This window comes from Bos indicus x Bos taurus, chromosome 7 (genome assembly GCF_003369695.1).
Source record: "Bos indicus x Bos taurus breed Angus x Brahman F1 hybrid chromosome 7, Bos_hybrid_MaternalHap_v2.0, whole genome shotgun sequence".
NCBI classification, from domain to species: domain Eukaryota; kingdom Metazoa; phylum Chordata; class Mammalia; order Artiodactyla; family Bovidae; genus Bos; species Bos indicus x Bos taurus.
The window spans coordinates 105,469,926-105,486,614 of record NC_040082.1 but is presented as its reverse complement, the minus strand read 5'-3'; the positions used below and the strand labels follow the sequence as shown (position 1 = coordinate 105,486,614).

General features: G+C 53.3%; 1 protein-coding gene across 1 annotated transcript in view; it reads left to right on the top strand.

Moving 5' to 3' along the window:
* The window catches only part of LOC113896151 (proline-rich receptor-like protein kinase PERK2), a 51,994-nt gene extending 46,454 nt beyond the window's left edge, over positions 1-5,540 (top strand). Inside the window, exons 2-4 of the mRNA XM_027548270.1 lie at positions 3,368-3,757; positions 5,126-5,277; positions 5,394-5,540. Coding sequence (XP_027404071.1) covers positions 3,368-3,757; positions 5,126-5,277; positions 5,394-5,441 — 590 coding nt within the window. The 3' untranslated portion in view covers positions 5,442-5,540. The remainder of the gene's footprint in view (positions 1-3,367; positions 3,758-5,125; positions 5,278-5,393) is intronic.
* Positions 5,541-16,689: the final 11,149 nt, after the last annotated feature.

Below are 16,689 nucleotides of genomic sequence, written 5' to 3'. Positions count from 1 at the left end.
GTGTAGGTGAGAGAGAGCTGGACGCAGGTGGGATCAGGGACACGGCAGAGGGAGGGGCCTGGGGGCACCCAGAGAGGACAGCCTGGCCAAGCGGAGGGGCATGGGGGTGACAGCATGGGCTTGGGAAAGGCATAGGGGGCAGCAGAGTGGTGGGGGCTTCAGTGGAAGCTAGGAGGGGCAAGGGTGTCCTGGAGAGACGTGTGTGCGTGCCAAGTCACTTGAGTCGTGTCGAACACTGACCCCACGGACGACCAGGCTCCTCTGTCCATGGGATTCTCCAGGCAAGAATACTGGAGTGGGTTGCCCTGCCCTGCTCCAGTGGATCTTCCCGGCCGAGGGATCGAACCTGCCAGTCTCTTGCGTCTCCTGCATTGGCAGACGGATTCTTTACCGCTAGCGCCACTTGGGAAGTCCCCTGAGGGGACAGGCAGAGTGTAACGCTTTGGGGTCATGAACCAAGAGGGTTTGTTAGGAGAGGTGGAGGGGGAAGTCAGGAATGAACATGCGCCCCTCACATGCCCTGCGTCCGGAGGCCCCGCCTCCGCCTCGGCCCTGAGCAGTGCCGCGCGCCGACAGCAGGGGGCGCGCAGGTGTAAAGAGCGGGCACCTGGCCACACACCTGTGCGGAGCCCGTCTTTCCCCCTCTCCTCTCGCAAGAATGGCGAGCTCCCAGCCGCCGCTGCCGCCGCCGCCGCCGCCGCTTCTATTGCTGGCTCTGCTGCTCCTGCTGAAAGCTTCCTCTGTTTCCACGGCCACCTCTACAGGTAAGAACAGGTAAGATCCGGCTTCCAGGAAGCTGGAGGGGGAAGTGGCCTAGTCGCACACCTGGTGTCTGGACACCTCCCTCAGGCCACACTAGTCTGCCACCGCCCCCCACCCCCCTCCTCGCCCGGAGCTGTTGCTCTTCCTGGAAGCAAAAACAGCGGGAGCACCAGCCCCTCCATCCCCCCACTCCTCACCCCAGTCCTGAGGGTGCCAGGTCTGCCACCCCAGCGTTACATGAACAGCGACAGGCTGGTGAATGCCGCCTACCCAACTGGAGGTTCCGTTCCCAATCTCAATTTCTCTTAGCCAGCCCCCAAAGGGAGAAGGGTGAGAACCCAGGGACCATGGGGATGCGGGCGGGAGAAGGGCTTACTTCCTGCTCGCTGAACATCCATGGCTCCCAGCGGGAGGTTCTTGGCCCCTGACTTAATTTCTTTCTGTTTCCCTGTAAGATAACTCCTGGGGTGGAGAAGAGTTGAATTTCTTGCATCCATGGCCCCCATCCTTTCCACCGCATCAAGTCTCTGACCAGTGTCCCAGCCCCAAACCTGGAATATCAGAGTGGAGGCCACCACAAACGAGACTCTCATAGCAGACAAAAGCTTTACTCAGAAGGACCACATAGCTCAGGAAACTGAGGCTCAGACAAGCCACATTTCCTAACCTGTGCCAGACCCAGATTAAACCAACTGACTTGACTCACGCCAGCCTCCTGGTCTAGGAGTCTCTGGGCAAAGCAAAGTCCTGGCATGGTGCATAGACTCAGCCCCACTTTACCTTCTGGTCGACTTTCCAGCAGCTCACGAGTGCTCTGTCTGTGCCAGGCACTCAGCGGAGCTTATGTCCTCCACAACCTCCTCTTTCCAGTTTGCCTTAGTTTGCTTTAGAAGTACAACTCCTCAGAGGTCTCGCTTGGCTTGGGGTCCACTGTGGCCCCTGAGTCATCTTCATTTCAGCTGAAACCTGTCATCTGGATTCCTTCTCAATGGTAGGAGACAGTTTGAGCAGGCTGGACTCTTAGTCCTTGACGCCTTGGGGGTTTTGTTTTGTTTTTTACTTTATTTTTAATTGAAGGATAATTGCTTTACAATGTTGGTTTCATTTCTCCCAAATATCAACATCAATCAGACTTAGGTGTACATATGTCCCCTCCCTCTTGAACCTTCCTCCCACCTCCCACCCCTTCCCACCCCTCTAGGTTGTTAGAGCCCCAGTCTGAGTTCCCTGAGTCATGCAGCAAATTTCCATGGGCTGTCTACTTTACATGTGGTAGTGAATATGCTTCCATGCTACTCTCCCTGGAGATGGTTGAAGAGCCTTCTTACTTCCCAGTCACTGTGGGCCAGACACTCTACCACTGTGAGCCTCAGTTCCCCACCTGTGAAATGAGGATGAAGTCAGGCCAGTACACCATGTCTCCTTCCAGACTCATCTGTCATCCCCTCAGGAACTGGGAAACTGGGTAGAGAAATGGGGTCTGCATGAGGACCCAGCCCCCTCCTGGGGCCAGGGCCAGATGTTATTTCCTCATTTGTGCTGCTTAGGGTGAGGCAAGCACAAAGATCCACCCAGGGCAGAGTGGATTGGGTGTGGCAAGATATGGTTGATGAATGAACTTGCAATCAGTTAAGTTTACCAGCAGCCTGGAACTGGGAAGGAAGTAATTGTGGGAGGTGGCCCATGAAATCTTTACCCACCCTCAGCCTGGCCCCTTGGCTTGAAGCTAGGGAGCAGCTAGAGCAAGGTAGCAGAGGTTCTAGAGTCTTGTTGCTCAGTCGTGTCTGACTCTTTGTGACCCCACGAACGGCAGCACGCCAGGCTTTCCCATCCTTCACTTTCTCCCGGAGCTTGCTCAAACTCATGTCCATTGAGTCGGTGATGCCATCCAACCATCTCTTCTTCTGTTATCCCCTTCTCCTCCCGCCTTCAATCTTTCCCAATATCAGGGTCTTTTCCAATGAGTCGGCTCTTGGCATCAGGTGGCCAAAGTATTGGAGCTTCAGCTATGGCATCAATCCTTCCAATGAATATCTGCTGACTGTTCTTAGAGCTCAGGCCTCAGTGCCCCCATTAAAACCTTGAGTTTAGCCATGGGGACCTTCCGGGTACCTGGGAAAGGAGATTAGGGTCGATACTCTCTGGGAGCTCAAAGATGGATCTCTGCTGCCCAGCGTCACTGAGTATCAGACCTGCGTGTGCTCTCAGAGACTGACTTTCTGTGATGTCCATTTTACAGATAAGGAAACTGAGTCCCAGAAGGGTTGAAAGAGTTACCCAGCATGCTGCCTGGGTTGGCAGCCATTCCCTATATCCAGAAGAGTTCCAGAGCCCTGAAGAAGAGTAGGGGGCAGGGAGGGTCCACCCCAGACTGAAATGCTGGCTGTGGGAACTCAGATGAGGAACTTCAGACACCAACACCTTAGTTTCCCACTGAGCACTCCCACCGTGCACTAATCCCTCCAAGTCTCCCTAAGTGGTGGGTGTGGTCTACTGGCATAATAGGGAAAGAGGCATCTGGCGGGTTGGGGCCAGGGTTGCATATCCTTGTTCCTAATCATCTCCTTCCTACACCCCAATGGTGTTTTCTTTCCACATGTTACAGCCTCAGAGACGGACAACTTGACTTCCAAACCTCTGACTTCTTCCTTCAGCTCCAGCTCCCCTACTGTGTGGGAAAAGCAAACCAGCCAAGAGAAGCCAGAGACCGCCTCCACATCCCATCCCGACAGCTCTAGTTCAGAGTCCACAATCTCCCACAGCCCCTCAAATTCAGGGACAACCTCCACCACCCAGCCCACCTCCTCACAACCAGAGCCAGACACCCATCCCAGCTCTGGCTCCCCCAGTTCGGAGCACGCCGTCACCTCCCCCTCCCTGGGTTCTGTCTCCTTGGCCACCCTGCCTTGGAGTCCCACTCACCCCAAGCCCAGCACGGGGCCTCCCTCTGTGTCCTTGGCCACCACTGACCGGACATTCGAGACCTCTGGTTATGGTGAGTATTGGGACATTGGGGCCTGGAGGGGGATGGAAGGATTGAAGGTAGGAGGAGAAGGGGATGACAGAGGACGAGATGGTTGGATGGCATCACCGCTCCAATGGACATGAGTTTGAGCAAGCGCTTGGAGATGGCGAGGGTCAGGGAAGCCTGGAGTGCTGCAGTCCATAGGGTCGCAAAGAGTGGGACAAGGCTGAGCGACTGAAGGGGGGATGGTTGCGGGTACCAAGTTGCAGTTCTGGGATTGGCCACCAAGGGGAAACACAGTCCTAAGAATGTGCTGGGATGGGCCTCTTCCCCCCGCCACCCCCTCACCTCCCATCACCTAAGCCTCTTCAGACCTTCATCCCAAGCACATTTTATTAAGCATCTATTGCGGGAAACAGTTATGTTGGAAGATAGGTTATAAGTAAATTTGTTTATAAAAGAACAAAGTAGAGCAGGATAAAGGGTCGAAACGTGAGTGCAAAGGATTTGAAATTTTAAAAGCCTACTCGGCAGAGGTCTTAGTTTGAAGGGGGTGAAGGAAGGAACCATGCCGGTACCTAGAGGGAAACAGGATAGGCAGTGAGCACAGCAAGTGCAAAGACCCTGGGGTAGGACTGTTCGTGGGGCATCTGAGGAGCAACCAAGGAGAAGTGAGGTGGCTGGAATGGGGTGAGTGGGGTTCTAGCTGGGGTGGTGAGGGTGGGGAATTTGCACAGTGTGGTTATACAGGGTCCCTGGGGTCCAAGCATTTTTTAGAGAGTCTAGAAAAATCTATCATTCAAAATAATATGTTGTCTCCAAAACATGCAAAGAAGACTGCAAACATGAAGTATAATAACATTTTGCTATAAATTTAGTAACAGTTTGCTATAAATAAAAACATTTTGCTTAAAGTCACAGGATATAAAACCATCTTTACAAAGTGTCAAATTCTGTACATATCCTCAGAAAGACACTGCATTTGGGAATTGAGTTTTAGGTTGAATTTTTTTTTTTTTTTTTTTTCACTTTGCAAGAACTCCCAGAAATGGCCAACAGTGGAGTGCGAACACAGCAAAGAAAACGAATGCCTTGTAGACAAATCTATTCAAAAGAAAAGAAAGAGAAAAACAAAAGTGAAAGTAAAAGGGTAAAAAAATGTGCTTGAAAAGATAGTTACAGCAGCCACTAGAGAGGGAAGTAAGCATCGAGTCATGAGAAAGGACTTAAAGGCCCCGGGCTCTGTACTTCCACTGCAGGAGATGTGGGTTCGATTCAGGGAACTAAGATCCCACATGCCTCACAGCACAGTTAAAAAAAAAAAAAGGCCCTGGGGCCCTGGTGTGTCTGTCTTAGAAGAATTCGGTGCTGTGGCTGACTCAGGGCTCCTCCCTTCAGCTCCAGGTGACTCTGGGGTTCCCAGGCTGCACAGGAACCCTGGTGTGGTGGTGGCCGTGTGTCTACTAGTGTCTGCTTTGCTCATCGGAGGTGCGATCATGGCAGTGAGGCGCTGTCACAACGGGGTTTCTGAGTTCCAGAAGCTGGATGAGGTATCCATGGCGGGGGAAGGCTGCACTGGGGTGGGGGTGCCCTCTCAGGCAGGGCAGGCCCCTGCTGCAGAGACTGCTGGTCCCTGAACACCCCCTCGTGTGTGTTCCTCCTTCAGGGGCTTGTGAGCCGAAGGTCATCTTCTGCCCATCACACACTGCCGTGATCTTCGATCTTTGAAGCTGAGGGAGAGGGACTTGGATGAGGCTGGGGCATCTGGCGAGGGGCAAAGCTTGTGGGAATAAAGCCCCTATCATTCCTCTGAGGCATCTTGAGTCATGGATTCATTTGACAAACATTTTAGAGTGTCTACTCTGTGCTGGGGTCACAGTGGGTAGGGACCCTTTCTCCACCCTTATGGAGCCCACAGTCTCAAGAGGGAAGACCGACAGCAGCCAGGTAATCAACTGATGTAATTTCAAATGGCTGAGGGCCGCACAGTGGGGTTGCAGCTGGATCCCAGGGTCCTGTGTGCCCAGGTTTGCCGAGAGGGCAGGGAGGTCTCTCTGGAAGGTGATACTGTTTTCCCCGGCCATACCATGCAGCTTGTGGGATCTTAGTTCCCCAACCAGGGATTGAACCCAGGCCCTCAGGAGTGAGAACATGGAGTTCCTAACCACTGGACCACCAGGGAGTTCCCTGGAAGGTGATATTTGTGCTGAGACCTGAAAGAGAGAACAGCGCCACTGTGGGGAACGCCAGGGAAGGCGTGCCTGGGAGCAGGCACAGCAAGTGCAAAGGCCCTGTGGTAGGTAGGAAGAACTTGGGGTGTTTGGGAAACAAGGAGATGAGTGAGGTCAGAGCTGGGTGAGCGAGAGATACGTGGAGCACCAGGTGGGCTATGGGAAAGAGTATGAGTTTTAGCCAGAACACCGTGGGGGCATTTTCAGGCAGCAAATGCCAAAATCCAACTTCAGGTCTTTAGGAGGGCAGATCAGCAGGGGGAGAGGCTCTGCAGGAGGCAGGAGCAGCCTGTGCAAAGGCTTGGAGACTGGACAGGGCCAGAAGCAGGCAGAGAACAGGGAGTCAAAACAATCCCCACCCTCCCTGCCCCAGTCTTGTGGTCCAGTGGTTAAGAAACTGCCTCCCAATACAGGGGATGTGGGTTCGATTCCTGGCTGGGGAACTAAGATCCCACATTCCAGGGGGCAGCTAAGCCCTCATGTGGCACGATGAGCCTGCACATCACAGCTAAGACCTGACACAGCAAATATAAATAGTTTAGAAAACAGCCACCACCACCCCCAACCCCTCCATTATCTCAGTCCTGTTTCCCAAGGTCTGAGCCAGGCATCCATTCTCTTCCCTCTCCTCGTACAGGAGGGAAAACTGAGTTCAGGGCGGGGCAGGCCCGGGGCTCGGGCCCGCGGTGGTTATGGGCTTTCCCTTCTAAGGGGACCTTCCAGGAGTCTCTAGCAGCTTGGGACATGGAGGCTTCAGGCTGGGTCTTGGTCTTGTTCCTTGGCCACGGTTCAGATCTGGAGCTGCCCCCTCAGGGCTGGGTTTACCGTGCAGTGAAAATGGGTGGTCAGAGAGGCTGGGGGTCAGGGTCACCCAGAACATGGAGGTGAAGCCTGCCCAGGGGAGGGTCACGCTCTGATGATTCTTGGAGGAAGAGGGGACAGCAGGGCCTCCTGGGCAGGCGGCGGGTGTGGTGAAACATTAACTTGTGGCAGCTTGGGAGGTGGCCTTTCCTCTCGCCACGGTGCCCCCTCATCCCACAGCCCCTCCTGGAGGCCCCCAGTTCCTGCTGCAGCTCCAGCCCCTACTGTTTGTGAAGTGAGTATTAACCAGAGGACCAGAGAAGGTCATCAATCTGCCTGCGGCAGCAGAGCATGACAAGTAACTTTCCCAGAGCCTCCAGGGACCCCCTGAAAGCCATCCGCATGTTCCTGAAGCCATTCCTCATGGACTCTGCTGTGAAGCCCATGTTCCAGACCCCAGGGACTGGGATAAATAAAATCCTCCCATCCTTTTCTTTCTTTCTTTATTTTTTTTTTTTTTGGAGAACAGTTGCTTTACAATATTGTGTTAGTTTCTGCTGTGCAATGAAGCGAATCAGTTTCATGTGTACAGATATCCACTTAGGGCTTCCCTGGTGGCTCAGATGGGAAAGAGTCTGCCTGCACTGCGGGAGACCTGGGTTCAATCCCTGGGTCGGGAAGATCCCCTGAAGAAGGAAATGGTATCTGCTTAAGAGAGTGGCAAAGCGTGAATCGGTTGGATAATATCACTGACTCTAGGACTTGAATCTGAACAAATTCCAGGAGATGGTGAAGGACAGGGAAGCCTGGCATGCTGTGGTCATTGGGCTCGCAGAGTCAGACACGACTTAGCGACTGAACAACAAATACTTGTATTCCCTCCCTCTTGGCCCTCCCTCCCACTCTACCGCGCCACCCCTCACGGAGCAGCGAGTTGAGTTCCCTGTGCTATAGAGCTCTTCCCACTGATTATCTGTTTAACACATGGTAATGTATACATGTCAACCCTAACTTCCTAATTCATCCCACCTTCCCCAAATCCCCCCATTCTGGCCTCAGAACTGCGCTTCCCTCTGCCTCTCTGCCTCCCTTCTCCCTGTTTCTCCGTCTCCATCTTTCTCTTTCCAACTCTCTCTCTGGCTCTGTCCTCTCCTCTCTCTGTCTCCCTCCCTCTCTCATAAGCAAACACAGGAACAATTAAACTTAATGCCTGCCCACTCTGGGCTCACCCCACCCCCCATCTCCCCCCACAAACACAGATGGTCAATGCTCCTGTCCACTCTGTCTCACACCAACTCAGTGACACTGTCACACCTTCCCAGTCTCTGTGCCTGCCACTTCCAGCTGGGTCCTGAGGGTAGCATGTGGGTGTGGGTATGTCCTGCTCAGGGCTGGCGCTCAGACAGTTAAGGGGCTCCAACAGGGCGGGGACCCTGGGCTGCCTCTTGGGCAGGCTTTGTCCTCCCTGCCCCCACTTCCTGCTGGGTCACAGGACTCAGTGGTGGCAGTGAGCTCAGACCTACCCAGGCCTCTCAGAACTTGTGTGAGTTTGAGGGGTTCCCAAGTGGTGGGCTGGGGTCCCTGAACTGTCCAGAGCTGGGCTGGGAGCTAAATGGACAGCCCATGGGGCCAGGGGACTTCTTCCTGAGGGTCCTGATGCTCCAAGGCTGCTGACTCTGGGAGGGAGTTGGGAGGGGCTTGGGGAGTACGTGTGGGTGCCAGACACGCTGCCCCTGGACAGAGGGCCCTGAGGAAGGCTGGACGGTCGTCCTGGCCCAGGCTACCGTGATTGAGTGTCTTCCAGGAGAGAGTGCAGGCTGTGGGAGTGGGCTCCCTGTCTAGGGGAGTCTCGCAGGGGAGTAGCTGGGCTCCCGGAGGCCAGAGATCTCATGTTCATCTCCTCAGGTTCAAAGACACCTCAGGCTTCCCTGAGGCATAACAGAACACTGCTCTCCTTCTCACTAAGCAAGGTGAGCAGTAGGGGTGGGGCTGTGACTGAAGCGGGGTGGCCTTGTTTGTGCTGTGGGGCAGGGGGCCCAGTACTTAGGAACACCCAGAGCAGCCTGAAGACCCACATGCAGGTGAGGAGACTGAAACCTTGAGAGGCCACGAGCAGGCTGCTTGTTCCAAGGACCCAGCCCCTGGCTGCAGCTGTTGCTTTACGGGGAGGAGAGCAGTGGAGGGGGTTGAGGGGAGGGAAGGCAGTACGGTCCCCTTAGGTCTGGATGCAAGGTTTCACCCAAGGAAAGGGGGTCTGGGTGTCCTCAGTCCAGGGTGAGGAGAGTGTGAAGCCTCTCACACCTCCTTTCTTTACAGGGCAGGGAAACTGAGGCAGGAGTAAAAGACAGTAGTGAGTGAGGAACTGGGAAGGGGCCGGATTTGAATCCCAGGTTACTGCCCGAGCGGCTGGGACACTCACACTCTGTGAGCATGCATGCTAAATCGCTTTAGTCATGTCCAACTCTGTGCGACCCCATGGACAGTAGCCTGCCAGGCTCCTCAGTCCATGGGGTTCTCCAGGCCAGAGTCCTGGAGTGGGCTGCCAGGCCCTCCTCCAGGGGGTCTTCACATTCCAGGGGAATCTTCCTGACCCAGGAATTGAACCTGTGTCTTTACATCTCCTGCAATGGCAGGTGGGTTCTTTACCACCACCTGGGAAGCCGCTGGGGCTCTATATATGCTTGTGTTTAAAAAAAAAGCTAAAGTTGCGTGGCTGGAGAGAAGTCAGTATGAGGTGGTCCCAGCAGCAGGCAAGGTCCCACATACCTTACCTTGCTTAGCCATGCCCCAGCTGCTAGCCGGTGGAGGAGAAAGATAAAGGTGACTCCAGTTTGCAGACGAGAAAACCGAGGCACAGAGAGGTTCTCTCTCCCTTAAGCTGAGTGGCTGAGTGAGCGTGAACCTGAGTCTTCAGGACCCTTTTCTGAGCTTGGAACCTCTGTCAACTGAGATGAATCCCCAACTGCTCCAATGGCCCAGGACACTCCCTGGCTGCCCTCTTTACTGTGGTATGTGATCAGGCAGCCCTGAACCCCAGCAGCTGGCTCCCTCTCCAAATTGCACCTTCCTTCTCTTTAAAGTGGGGGTCTTTGACATTCCCTGAAACACTCTTTTACAGCATCAGGCACCCCACTTGCACGTGGGGTGCCTCCTGCCCTGGGTCTGGGGACGCAGAGACTCACAGGCTGGGCAGACAGACCTTAAACCAAGAAGAAGGATAACCTCTGAAGGTGGGTGAATGTGAGTGAGGCTTCCCAGACTGGGCAGGGAGGGCTTCTCTGAGGAGGTGACATTTGAGTTGAAGAATGGATGTAAAGAAGAAGCCAGCCACAGGGAGAGCTGGGGGCAGGGCACTTCCTACAGAGGGCACAGCCTGTGCAAAGGCCCTGAGGCGGGTTTAAGGGAGCCGCTATGACAAGGCTGATGCTGCTGGAGCAGGTAGAGTGAGGGGTGATGGAGGAAGGTGAGAGGAAGTGGCGGGCAGGGCACGTGGGGCCTCTGGGGCCGAGGTGAGGGGTGTGGGTTGTGATCTAGAGGTGCTGAGAGCCACAGGAGGGTCAGGAGTAGGCAAGGAACAGATTGGAGGCTAGTCTTAGAGGCAAGACTAGCAGCCAGAGCTACGGCATATCAGGATTTCAGAGACAAGAGAGATGCACAAATCAAGCCAGCTTCTCAGCCTCTCTGCAATCCCTTCCCCACCCACCCCACCCCTCCTCCGCCAGGCCTTCTGTCCCCACTCCAGCCTCTCAGTGAGGAAAGCAATTAGTCTGGAGTGGCCGGTTGATTAATCTGCAGCTGAGAGGCCCAGAGGACCCTCCCCTCCCCCACCTGCAGCTCTGAGAGTTCCACCCTCCCGCCACCCTTCTCCTACCCTCACTCTGGATGAGGGAGAGGCAATCGGGATGGATCCCAGGAGTCAGGGTTTGCTGAAGAACCACCCCTCCCAACCCACTGCAGGGCTATCAACTGCTCCCTATAGGGCCTGGCTTGTCTATTTCACCCCAAAACCAGCTATCTCCCCACCCCAAAGAGCCCAGATCCATATTTCAAGCTGCCTCCTCTGGTTTCCCCTGGGAGTCATGTGATGCTCAAATGAAACCTGAATTCACCAGCTCTTTGGTGCTTCCTCCCAGATCTTCCCCATCTAGGTGGTGGTTGCCCCACCCACCCAGAGAACTGCGTGACTCGTCACCCATCGAAATCATGAGTTACCTTTGAATCCCCTTGAACATCCTATAGCTATGGCCTGTCTCTCAACCACCAAAACATGTCCCAAATCCACTCATGGGCCCCAGCCTGGCCCATGTCCCACCCCCCAGATGCTGTCCCAGCCTCTATTCTCCCCCAATGGTCCCTGCTCCCTGGCAGACACAGGAGGCTCCTTAAAATCATAAAGGGAAGAACTTCCCTGGTAGGTCAGTGAATAAGACTCAGTTCTTGATTCAGGGGGCCCAGGTTTGATCCATGGTCAGGGAACTAGATCCCAAATATCACAACTGATACCTGGCTCAGCCTAAATAAATAAATAAATAAATAATATATATATATATTTAAAAAATCATAAAGCAAGTGGTGTAACTTGAGAGCTCTCAATCCACACCCAGAAGCAACACCCAACTCATCACCCCACCCCCGAGGCCCCACATCAATTTCCCACCAACTCACCTCCTCGAACTCCATTCCCGCCTCCCCTCACTGTCCATCTAACCGACCAGCTTGATCCTACCTCAGGGCCTGTGCATGTTCTGTTCCCTCTGCCTGGCATGCTACTTCCCTAGCTCTCCCATGGCCAGCTCCTTTTCCTCTTTCCAGTCTCAGCTCAAAGTCCTCTCTTCAAAAGACCCTCAATTACCCCTGAGCAACATTAATGGCCCCTCCTCCAGTCACACCCCCAGTCCCTGGCATAGTTTCCTCTTCTTCCTAGCACCATGCAAGCCATCTTTTTGTATTCAATGAATAAATGGATGAACATAAATGTGGGCAAGTGATTTTCCCATCTAGAAATCCATTTCCTGAAGAAGAGGCAGCTGATGTCTCCATGGGCCTCCCGTTCTGGAAGGAGCCCATTGTTTCCACCTCCCCACCCTCAGCTTTCCCTGCACGTCCTCCAGCTGCCAGGGATCCTCCCTGGGGAGCCTAGGATGGAACACTTCGGTTTTTGCATTAGAATTCAGATGCCCCTGGGAGAGAAGGATGACGTGTGCGTGTGGGAACAGTCAGGTGTCCTGCATCCTAGGAGGATCGGATTCACGCAAAGAGCTGAAGGGAGAGTGGGGAGTTGAGCCGCCCCTGGCTGTGTGACCCTCAGCAGCTCATTTCCTCTCTGAGCTTTAACATCCTCCTCTGGGACATGGGAATAAGAGGGGCCACCTCACAAGGAAGGAAGTGAACCTAGAAGAGGTTCAACTGATGTCCTCTTCTCCTACCTTCTTCCCCATCGCCCCTTGCCCTGGCTCTGGCCCCAGATTAGCCTTCTAGTCTTGGCCTTCAGGTGGCTCAGTGGTAAGTAGAGAATCTTTTAGCAATACATGAGTCACAGGAGATGCTGGTTCAATCCCTGGGTTGGGAAGATCCTCTGGAGAAGGAAATGACAACCCATTCCAGTATTCTTGCCTGGAGAATCCCATGGACAGAGGAGCCTGGTGGGATACAGTCCATAGGGTTGGAAAGAGCTGGACACAAGACTCAAGTGACTTAGTATGCACACACACTTGGATCTCAGTTTCTCCATCTGAATATTGAGCCTGATGGTGGGGTCACACTTACTTGTGTAGTGCAGGGACAGAGACGCAGAAGGCTGGTTCTGAGCTCTGCCTCTCCCAAGTCCTCATTTGTGCCTTTGCCTCCTACCCCTATCCCCATGGCCACGGGTTCCAGTTTTGACGCTACTTCCTGGGGTCAGCACCGCGGACAGTTCCCAGCCTAAGGCTGGCATATGCCTGCTGGACGATTCTGTTATTAGCAACTCCAAGGAACCAGTGTGGATTTCATTACTGGTTGACAGATGAGGAAACTGAAGCATGCTTGGCCTAGACCATATCGCATGGATTGAACTCAGATCTGATGGGATGGAGAGTGCATCAGTTCATCCCGATTCTGTCTGATTTATATATACATATATTCTGGCTATGCACAAAGTATGTGGGATCTTAGTTCCCTGACCAAGGATCAAACCCATGCCCCTTGCATTGGAAGCTTGGTGTCTTAGCCACTGGACCACCAGGGAAGTTCCCTGTTTGATTTCTAAATGTCTCAAGTGTTTACCCAGAGCACGTTTGCAAACACTATCTCATTTAGTTTTTCCTGTTCAGTCCTTCCAACAAGAAGCCTCAGAATCCAGAACCTCATCTCCACCATTTCCTTACCACCTGCAAGTTACTTAACCTCTGAGCCTCAGTTTTCTTGTTTGTACAGTGGGGATAATTGTACAAAATGGTCTCATTGTGTTCTTAGGAGCTGATCCATGAGGGATCCTTAGAACACCACCTATGTGGAATGAGTGTGTAAGAAAGAGTGGCTATTGGTACTGTCATTATTCACTTGTTTATGCACTGCATGTCTTATCTTTACATTTTAATAATAATAAGACATGCTAGAATACCATTACAGTGCATATTATTATAATATTATAATAAATAGCAATATATATATATAATGTTATAAACAATAAATATACTATATATGAATTGACTGATAAAAAATATTTTTTCAGTGCCTACTGTGGGCCAGGCACTATTCATATCCTGCAAGGTTTGAGATCCACATTCCCATTTCATCGGTGGGGTAACTGAGGCTGAGAGAAGGAAATCCACTGAGGGGAAAAGAAGGACTGAGATACAACTCTCTGCGTCAGTCCAGGAATCTGGACTGAGAGAATGTCAGTTCCTGGAAGAATGTTTTCTGGAAGAAACAGAATGTGCAAAGTCTTGGAGTCAAGGGGATCAGGTGCATGAGCTGAACATAAATCAGTGTGGCTGGAAGGTGGGAGGGGAGCCTGGAGAGATGGGCAGGGGCTTGACCACACACGACCTGGTGAAGATACCTCAGAGACTCCTTGTCCCCAGGGCTCCAGAGAGCTCCCACGCCTGGGAACGTGCTCATGTTTTGCTGCTGTCTCCCCAGGAAGTCTGGGAGCTGGCTGATTCCGGCTTGGCCCCCATGAGCCCCTTTGGCAATGGTGTCATCCGGACATGCTTCTCAGGGACCCCATTGCTGCCGCGACTGCCTCAGGACCACTGTAGATGTGGAGCCGAGGGCCTGTGTGCTGTTCAACGTCGGGGCTGGAGGGAAATGACAGGGCTGGCCCCAGGCAGGTCAAGAGGCTTGTGGGGATCAAGGGGGCCTGTCCCAGGAGAAAGAGAGTGCCTCGTCTAGCTGGACCTTTCTTTAACTTGTTCAACAAGCATTTATTAAGCACCTACTGTGTGCCAGACCTCATACTTGGAATATAGTCATGGGCATATGGCTATATTCACAGGATGATGGTGGAGATAGACTCATTCTAACTGGAGAGATCAGAGTGATAAGGGAGCCCAGAGGAGGCTTCCAACCCAGCACTGTGGAGGGAGGGGGAGAGGGATGGGATGAGGAAGGGCTGCTAGGAAGAAGTAGTATCTAGGCTTAGCCTAAAGGACAAAGAGAGGTCAGCCAGGAGGAGACAGGGAGTGGTGGTCTAGTTGCTAAGTTGTATCCCACTCATGCAACTCCATGAGCTGTACCCTGCCAGGCTCCTCTGTACATGGAATTTTCCAGGTGAAAATACTGGAGTGGGTTGTCATTTCCTAATCCAGGGGATCTCCCTAACCCAAGGAATAGACCTAGGTCTCCTTCATTGCAGGCAGGTTCTTCACTGGCTGAGCCAGAAGTGTGTGCCAATTAGAAGAAACAGAATGTCTGGAGTCTTGGACTCAAGAGGATCAGCTGCATGAGTTGAACATAGACCAGTGTGGCTGGAAGATGGGAGGGGAGCTTGGAGTGGTGGGGAGGGGCCTGACTACCCAAGATCTCATGGGATATAAGGGGAGGCATGGGTGGGTTTTCAAGGCAGTGAGTTGATCAGATTGGCATTAAAAAAAAAAAAAATTCCCTGTGGCTACTGTAGGGACCACTGTCAAGAGCAGAAGTGAAAACAACAGGGGTCCAATTAAGACACCTTGACAGTTCTAGGCAGTAGATCGTGGCGCCTGGACCAGTGTGGGAGCCACTGGCTGGAGAGAAGTAGGCAGATTCAGAAGTTATGTATAAAATAGACACACCAGGCTTTGGTGGGCACCAGCAGTAGGTAAGAGAGAGGGGATCTGGTGTGGACAGCTCCTGGTCTTTGACCCTTCACATGTGACATCCCTTTTCATCCTTGTAACAAAGCCAAGAGATGGGAACACCATCATTATCCCCATTTTCTGGAACAGAAACAGGTTTGGGGAGGGAAAGCAAGAGCCAGCCAGTGGCAGAACCCACACCCCCCACCACTGGACCAAGTTGTCTCCCACTATCAGCTTTGGGGGGCCGGGGACTGAGCCAGATGGAATGGACAGAGAGGAGCAATTTGTTTGGCACCACCCAGCAAGACATGGCAGTATTGTAACTGGGGCTCAGTGTGTCTGATTCCCTGGTACAAGTATTTTCCATTCTTCCCACTCGGGGACACAACTAGAGTAGAGGATAGACAGTCTTCACGGGAAATACGCTTGAGATGTCCTTGTGAGTTCTCTGAAAAGATCGGAGCCCTTCCTACCCCCAAATCTGTTGCACCAAATGGTCCCAAATACCTGCCTGCCTCGGCCCACACCCACCCTCTTATGCCTGCTCTTGTCCATGTCTACTTCTGTTAACCATGATAGAAAATATGCTCGCCCTCCCTTTGCTACTTCCCAGAAAATAACCCCTGAGATTAGAATGTCTGGTGAGCAGGGCCTTGAGTGTCTAGAACTGGGGAAGGGAGGGGCACGCCTGAGAGTTGAGAGCAGAAATTGCGGCTGTAAGGAGGGGCCCAGGGTGTAACGGGGCAAATGAGATCCTGCCATTTCCGCTGAGGGTCTGGGCGTCAGTGTGGTTATAAAAGAGTGCCCCTCTCTACCCACCCCAGCCAGGGGCAGCTTCTTGTGTGCACACCCCAGGCATTGGAGCACCCTTCCATAGCCCTTCCCCATTTCTGTTTACTTCTCTGATTTCTGCCCAGCATGTATGGGGCTTTTAAGATCCCAAAGAGACCCAATCTGGGGCTGAACTGCTAAGCCTACCTTTCTGAGCAGAGAGACCGCCATCTGTGCCTACCTCTGAAGACTAGAGCCCTTGATTCTGCTTCCAGACACCTCTTTGCTACAGTCACAGGGGAAGGCTGAAGACCCGCTACTGCTTTCAGCATTTCCCGGGCCATCGACGCCCTGGTCTGGAGGTCTTCCTGAACTCCTGTCTGTCTTCCTGCCCTGCCTTCAGAACCGACAGGTCGCGGACAGCTCCTCTCTGTCTTGGCCACTCGGAGCTCCTGAATCTACTACACTTTCAGCATCAGGAGTAGGATCAATGCTTCAGTGCTGGGAGTTTCCAGAGACCCTGTTTCCCTGCTCTCTGTTTGGCAGAAAACTGGAGGACAATTTCTGTCTTCACCCCAACTCCATGTCTTGAACCTATTTCGTTCAGCTCTAGAGGGGACGGCAGACCATCCTTGGCGCAGGGGTCCTCCCCATCCCCTTTCCCCAACCCCCACCCTCAAGTTCTTTTTGCCCTGCTATCTATCCTTCAGCACCACCTCAGTGAGGACAGCTCCTCGGGATCAGCCCCACCTTGAGCCCCTGTTGCTACCTTTTCCTGCCTCAGCACCTTCAGCGCGGACAGCTCCTCGCTGTCGTCTCCACTCCCGGCTCTGGCCGGGACTTCGGCTGACTCTCTTCCCTCCCGGGGACGGCTCTCGCGCCCTGCTCTCCGCTTGCT